The sequence below is a fragment of the Pediculus humanus genome, genomic scaffold (assembly GCF_000006295.1).
Source record: "Pediculus humanus corporis 1103172107895 genomic scaffold, whole genome shotgun sequence".
Lineage (NCBI taxonomy): Eukaryota > Metazoa > Arthropoda > Insecta > Psocodea > Pediculidae > Pediculus > Pediculus humanus.
The window spans coordinates 421,719-429,014 of record NW_002987470.1 but is presented as its reverse complement, the minus strand read 5'-3'; the positions used below and the strand labels follow the sequence as shown (position 1 = coordinate 429,014).

Below are 7,296 nucleotides of genomic sequence, written 5' to 3'. Positions count from 1 at the left end.
TTCATATATGTTGCTTTAATGAAATTAAAAAAACAGTTTTTTATATTTTCATTATTATAGTTATGATTATTTTAAATAGACTTAAATGTAATACAAATTTACATCGAATATTGCAATGTTATTTACCTTAACATTTTAGGCATTCGATATATATAACAAAATAAATCTGGAGGGAAAAAAGCAAACTGAAATCCAAGTGAAAATTTCTTACAGTATTCTAATAAACATTCTATGACAAAAAAAAAATAAAAAAAAAACTAACAAGATGTCTGATTATTCAGATTCGGAATCTGAATATTCCAAAACTTCTTCAATAAGAGGTTCATTTTGTAAATCAGTTAAACCGCAAAGATTTTCCAAATATTCTTTCGATTCGAGTGCTTTATATAAAAATTTAAATTTTTCTTCCTCGTATTTGGAAACTACCTTCAAATCAAAATTAAAAACAAAAAAAAAAAAAAAAAAAAAAAATTGTAATTAACGCATGATTTGTCATTAAAAATTTCTTTATCGAAAACTTTCTATAAAAATTACCTTTTCCGAACAAGCAACACAAGAATTAAATGCTTCGACAGCTGGTAAAACTGTTTGATAGTGACTCAAAAATCCTCTAATCGAATGTGGTATCATGCCTAAGACACCATCATACTCTGTTTTTTCCAAATTTGTATCAGCTGGAGCTAAACCTCCAAGAGGATGTTGAAGAATGGATACAAATAATTCAACAGCCAGAGCTCCTGCTATGTTAGACACACCGGGACGAGTAACGGTGCACTGTTGATCTAACGTTCTATTTTTCGAAGACTGATATTTAAATAATAACGAATAAGTATTCATAAATACCCGCGTAAATTTGAAACATTCTTTTAACGGACGAAATTGGTAAAAAAATTATTTCTTACATTTCCAGGTGCTGTAATGTCGTTACAAAAGTAACATCCTAATACATCACCAGAAAGTAATTTCCTATCATTTTTTTCCTCCATTGTTGAATTTTTCAATCCGTGTCTCATAACCAAATAAGAATCAAATCCGAGAGCCGCGTTGATAACTAACTAAAATTAATAAACGACCGTTTAAAAACCTTATTTCGTTCAGACAACACAAAAAATAATAATAATAATAATATTAACGTTAATTACGAACCTTTTTCCGGGCGCAAGCTATCAAAGTTGGCAACCACCTACTTTCTCTGGAGTCCATTAAAAGAAATAAAACGTCATGTTCATCGACGAGTTTTTCCAATTTTTCAACATTTTCTTTTGTTTCATCGATCAATGATTCACCCAATGGATGTCCAGGCATTGGAATTTTAAAAACCAAACCTGAAGAAACCTGAATATTCAATTATTATTATCGTAATTTAAAAAATTTATTCATTCACAATTAATTGTGGTTATTATTATTATTATTATTATTATTATTATTATTATTATTAAAACCGTTTACCGTTCCGGGAAATATTTTCTTCAGAGCTGTAGCAGCAACTTCAGCTTTAAATTTACCAACGTCTTCGAAATTATATAGAAATTGTCTCGCAGGATTCGAATAAGAAACTTTACCATAATCGATAAATGTTATTTTTCTAACACCCCAAGAAATTAAATTTCTAGCTACGACACAACCCAAAGTTCCAGCTCCTATTAATAAACATTTTGAATTTTTTATTATGTCCAAATTTAAATTTGGCATTATTTGCCACTTCATAAGTTTTAGATTCAAATCGACAGATGTTTCTGCCAAACTGAAAGTAAAAGAAAAAGACAAATTAATCGTTTTGTTTTAAGTGTAAATTTCTAATTATAATTATCATTATTATCACATCATGTCTGAAAACATACGTTACAGGATCCATGTATTGTTTTAAATTTGCCATTTGTGGACTAAGCTTTCCCTTATCGTTTTTTTCCCAGCCAACCCATTTTTCCATCGTCCAATCATCGATTTCACTAATATTTTTTTTTATATTTACTTTCACATTTAAAACCAATGAATTATTTATATTCCATTTTCCATCGATAAAATTTAATCTCAGACAAATTATTTTCACAGGATAATCAAACATTTTCAAACTGTGACAAAAAAAAGTAAATTTTGCATTTTGAAAATAATTTAAAATATTTATTAAATTAACTCACTCACCGATGATAAATTAACAATGCAATAAAATTTCTCAATGGCCAACTGGGATATATTGAACTGCTAGTATCTGAAAATCCTAAAAACCAATTTTCTTCACCATTAATTTCATTTAGTCCCTCATTGAGAGAAAACAATTCGATGTTTTCATTTTTTAATCTGACAAAAAAAAATCCTTTGTTATGAGTATTTAATTTATTTTTATAACCATCATATAAACAATCAAGTTGTTCATCATTAAAATATTCACTAATATTTTTAGGATGATTTAAATTATTGCAATTGAAAAATGTCGGAGCTGGAAATGCGAACCAATAATAAAAAATATAACTTTTTAAATTGGCAAAAGTTAATATGAAAAATTTCGATAGTAACGAAGGATTTTCAACAGCATCTTTTTTAATTGAGTCAATTATTTCTTTCCCTTCTCTATTAACAATATCCATGTAATTTTCTTCTTTGAAACTTTCAATTGTGTTTTTGTTTAATATCGATCCGACTCCGATTAATCTATTTTCATCGGGCGACCTGAAAAATAAACAAGAAATAAATCAAAGTTAATAATAATTTGAATAAGTAATAATAATAATAAAGTTAAAATTTATAAAAAAAAGAAAAAAAAGCAGCCTTTAATAAACTTACTTGTTGAAAGAACTTGCATCGACAGAAAATAATTGATTTTGTCCCTCTGGTTTTTTATTACTATAATAACCCCAAATTTTATGAACATTTTCATTTAATTTATCATTATCTAATTTCATTTCGGTTAATTTTTGCCAAAAACTGGGATCAACTTGAGATTTAAATGGGGCAAATTTTAATAAATCTCCTTCTGTTGTCATTTTTTTAAAAATTAAAATTACTGTATTGTAAATTGACAATGAAATGAATCATTCAAAAAAAAAAAAAAAAAATTTATTTATTGGTATTTAAATTTTTCCAACGGTTTGTTAAAACTGAAAAAAAAAAAATCAAACATGATAAATAATTATATATATGTAATTGGAAAAATAAAACTAAATTAAATAATTCTCATTAAAAAATTCAAAATTCGACAAATCGAATGACAGCTTAAATGTATACCCATAAACATTTCATAAATTAATAACCGTTAAAAAATACTTACCGAAGAATTTATAAAGTAAAAATATAAAGGTCACGCATTAATAAAACTTAATTTAAAATCTTTTATAATCATTTTTAAAAAAATGATCGACGAGACATTAAAAAAAAAAAAAAAGTTAAAAAATATTTCATGTAACTAAATGATCGAATCCGTTTTACGTTATACGGACAATGTTATTTTTCAAAGGAAAATCTCCGGTTAAACCTGAGCTAAGACTTGTTTACTCTGCTTATGCCAATGTATAATAATAATAATAATAAACAAAAAGTTAATAACAAGTTATTAATTTAATTACGTCACATTAATAAGTTTTTAGTGATATAATAAATATATATATTTTTACAAAATAATTTTTTTTTTAAAGAATGGCATCCGGTTTAGAAAGTTATGTCAATCGTATCCTTTTCAAATGATACTTTTTAACCAAGTTAGGTTAAGTAAACCATTTTTAAATTATTTATTATTTTTTCTTAATAAAATTTTTCTTCTTAGACACCGTTTCGATAATTACATCGGATGGAAGAAATTTTGTAGTAAGTTTTAAGTTAAAAAAAAAAAAAAAAAATTAATTTTAAAACAATATCTCAATTTTTCCGATTTGATTAATCGAATGTGTTTTCGCATAGGGAACTCTAAGAGGATTTGATCAAACGATTAATTTAATATTAGATGAAAGCCATGAAAGAGTTTACAGTCAGACGCAGGGAATAGAACAAGTTGTTTTAGGTTTACACATAATTAGAGGAGATAATGTGTGAGTATTCGCAACACAAAACTGTTTTACATGTAAATATTTACCCAATTCTGATAAAAGAGAAAGAAAAAACACATTAAAATTAATTTAAAATTTCACTTTAACTGCAGGGCTGTCATAGGAGAAATGGATGATGAAATAGATTCTAGATTGGATATGAATTCAATAAGAGCAGATCCACTCGGTTCAGTTGTACATTAATCATATATATTTTCTTTCTTTTTTCTTTTTTTTTTTTTTTTTAATGGAAATAAATTAATTTACACAAAAAAAAATAAAAAAAAACATTGGAAACATTCTATGTCAGTATTGAAATCGTTTTAATTGTTCTTTTATTTAACATCTGATCATATAAAATATATACATATGAGAAAAGGAAAAAAAAAAAAAATAATTAAGCACAACATTACACTCCCCTTACTCCATAATTGTTTCTTTTTTTTTTTTTTTTTTTTTAACCTAATAATTTAATTTTTAGAATAGCAATGTGCTCATACCTCCCATTTCATTTTGTTCTTTAACAAATATTTCAAAATATTGATAAATAATTGTGACAGCCAAAAGAATACCTGTACCTGAACCGATTGCTCCTAGGAAATCGGCCAAAACTGAGAGAGCTCCAATGCAAAGACCTAAAATTTAATAAACCCCCACAAATAATAGCCTTGTCGTGTTTAATAGTGAACAATAATAATAATAATAATAAGTTTTTTTTCAAATTTAAAACTCACCTCCAAAAGCTGCTGCTGTTGGAATGTACCTATTGAGTTCTTTAACCATCGAATAATCTCTATGTCCCCTCATAACCATTTGTCTTTCTTTAAGTTGTTTGGCAACCTACATAAAATAAATATTTAACTTATGACTAATCAAATTTTTCAAATTTAAGAGAGAGAGAGAGAGAGAGAGAGAAAAACTTACATCTTTAGCAGAAGAACCAGAAACTTCAATCCATGTTTTACTGAAAAAGGCACAAGAACCTAACATGAAGACAATGTAGAGAAGAGCATGAATGGGGTCTTCTAATATGTGTTCCATACTTTCTGGCGGTGATAAATAATAACACAATCCTCCCACAGGATAAGCACGAGCGGGACCGCCGCCTCCGACATCGGCCCAAACTCCCAATAAGTTCACAAGTAAATTCCCTTGAAATTTAACTGCCAACATCTAAAAAATGACATGGTGATAATAATAATAATAATAAATAAAATTTCTCAAACATTAAGAATAGAGTTCGATAATATTTTTTTTTTTTTTTTTTACCTGTGAAATAATATATAAATTAGAAACCAAAGCTGATTGCAATATGATGGGTATGTTTGAAGTGTAAAAAAGTTTTATTGGGTATGAACTGTATTGACCTCTGTATCTGGCAGACTTAATTGGCAAGTCTACTCTGAAACCCTAACAAAAAAAAAATATAAATCAATAAATAATTAATTAATGATCTCTTTATTGAATCGAATAAACTTCAGGTTCTACTAAAATCATCATATCATACCTGGAAGTAAATAACTATGGCAAAAACCATAATAGTAGCGAGTAAATTCATCAAATTAGGCAAATTATGCCTGTAAAAAGCTTCTTTCAAAGCTCTAACTTTGTCTTGTCTTGTAGCCAATAAGTGAAACAAAGCGATAACAGCTCCTTCAAATTCTGTACCTCTTCCTAAAAACAAAACAAAATTTTAAAAAAATTGTTTATTTTTATTTTGTCACACATCAAAACCTTGAAAAAAACACATCAAGGTGAATAAATCAAGCAAATCAAGCAAATTATAATATAAACAATTTATCAAATTTATCGAATAAAAATTTATCGAAGAGTTCAAACCTGTGTTAACTGTAGCAGGGCTAAAAGCTTTCCAAACGATTGTTTCACAAATATTTGTCGCTATAAATAATGAAATCCCTGATCCTAAACCATAACCTTTTTGTAACAATTCATCTAATAATAGAACAATGAGACCAGCTACAAAAAGTTGAATGATGATGAGCATACAAACTCCAGCTCCAATTTCGCTCGGATCTCCATACATTCCAGTCATTACATAAACTATTGCTTGACCAACAGTTATAACCATTCCAAACACTAAACAAAAAGAAAAAAGAAAATTTAATCAGTAAAAAAAATTTCTATTGTAAATAATCACCATTTTGAATAAAACTTACATTTTTGAGCTCCGTTAAAAAGTGCTCTATCTTTAGGAGTATCACCGACTTCGATTATTTTCGCTCCCGCCAACAATTGCATTATAAGCCCAGATGTGACAATGGGTGATATTCCAAGTTCCATGAGTGTTCCTCTGTTTGAAGCTAATATAACTCTAATCCAATAAAATGGATCAGCTGAATCTGAACTCATAATACCAAATAATGGAATCTGATGGCATGATAAATATGGCATTTAATACAAAATTTTATTTTTAATATAAATAAATAAAATTTTTTAAATTTTTTTTTTAACTCACTTGGCAGCAAACTAAGAAAATAAATAATGTTATAGCTGTCCATAATACTTTTTCCCTAAATTGTATTTGTCTTTCTGGTTTTGCTATTTCAGGTAAAACCCCGCAAAAGGGTTTAATCATTTCTAGAAACTTAACTGTAAATAAATAATTTATACAATACTTTACAAAACAAATAATAATAATAATAAGGTCTCTGTTAAAAATTCCAATCACACAATTTGAAATCATTAAAACAAGTTTTAACTTTTGTCGAATAAATTATTCGAAAAAATTAATTAAAGTACTTTAAACAATGGAAAAAAGAAAAGTCTTATTAAATGAAAAATATTTGTATTGGAAAAAATATTGAAAATTAAAATAATATCAAAGAGAAAGTAGGTGTTAATAATAATAATAATACATATATGTACATATATGAAAAAAAAATTAAATTTTATCAATTGGAAAATGGAAAATTAATAAAAATAAATAAACTCAAACGAATTCTAATTAATATTTTATCGCATTTAAATGAATATATTAATGAAAATTGACAATTTATAATAAAAAAAAAGTAAACATATTTCCAGTGTCAAATTCAGGTTAAACAAAGTAATTTTTCATAAATGAAAATAAGAAAAAAAATAAAAATAAAATAATAATGAGTGAAAAATAAAAAAATACTTACTTCCCATGATTGGGTTTTGATTAATAAATCAAAAATAATAATAATAAAACTAATTTTTTTTTTTTTTTTTTTTTAATTATATTAACCAACTTTTCCTTCACGACTTAACATTTAGTTACATTTACGTAGAGCACCGT

General features: G+C 26.3%; 3 protein-coding genes across 3 annotated transcripts; 1 reads left to right on the top strand and 2 right to left on the bottom strand.

The window, feature by feature from the left end:
* Nucleotides 1-273: 273 nt before the first annotated feature.
* On the bottom strand, nucleotides 274-2,981 carry Phum_PHUM397480 (autophagy protein, putative; the record flags this gene model as incomplete). The annotated part of the gene is made up of 8 exons (XM_002428664.1): nucleotides 274-426; nucleotides 535-804; nucleotides 903-1,055; nucleotides 1,147-1,335; nucleotides 1,450-1,744; nucleotides 1,842-2,072; nucleotides 2,143-2,667; nucleotides 2,782-2,981. The coding sequence occupies 8 exons, from the start codon at nucleotides 2,979-2,981 to the stop codon at nucleotides 274-276; spliced, it is 2,016 nt and encodes a 671-aa protein (XP_002428709.1).
* A 649-nt stretch (nucleotides 2,982-3,630) lies between these two features.
* Phum_PHUM397470 (lsm1, putative) lies at nucleotides 3,631-4,220 on the top strand (the record flags this gene model as incomplete). Its single annotated transcript, XM_002428663.1, has 4 exons — nucleotides 3,631-3,661; nucleotides 3,758-3,798; nucleotides 3,892-4,019; nucleotides 4,130-4,220. The coding sequence occupies 4 exons, from the start codon at nucleotides 3,631-3,633 to the stop codon at nucleotides 4,218-4,220; spliced, it is 291 nt and encodes a 96-aa protein (XP_002428708.1).
* Nucleotides 4,221-4,493: 273 nt separating this feature from the next.
* Nucleotides 4,494-6,720, bottom strand: Phum_PHUM397460 (protein transport protein Sec61 subunit alpha isoform, putative; the record flags this gene model as incomplete). Its single annotated transcript, XM_002428662.1, has 8 exons — nucleotides 4,494-4,651; nucleotides 4,751-4,856; nucleotides 4,941-5,189; nucleotides 5,286-5,426; nucleotides 5,524-5,690; nucleotides 5,856-6,113; nucleotides 6,194-6,404; nucleotides 6,493-6,720. The coding sequence occupies 8 exons, from the start codon at nucleotides 6,718-6,720 to the stop codon at nucleotides 4,494-4,496; spliced, it is 1,518 nt and encodes a 505-aa protein (XP_002428707.1).
* Nucleotides 6,721-7,296: the final 576 nt, after the last annotated feature.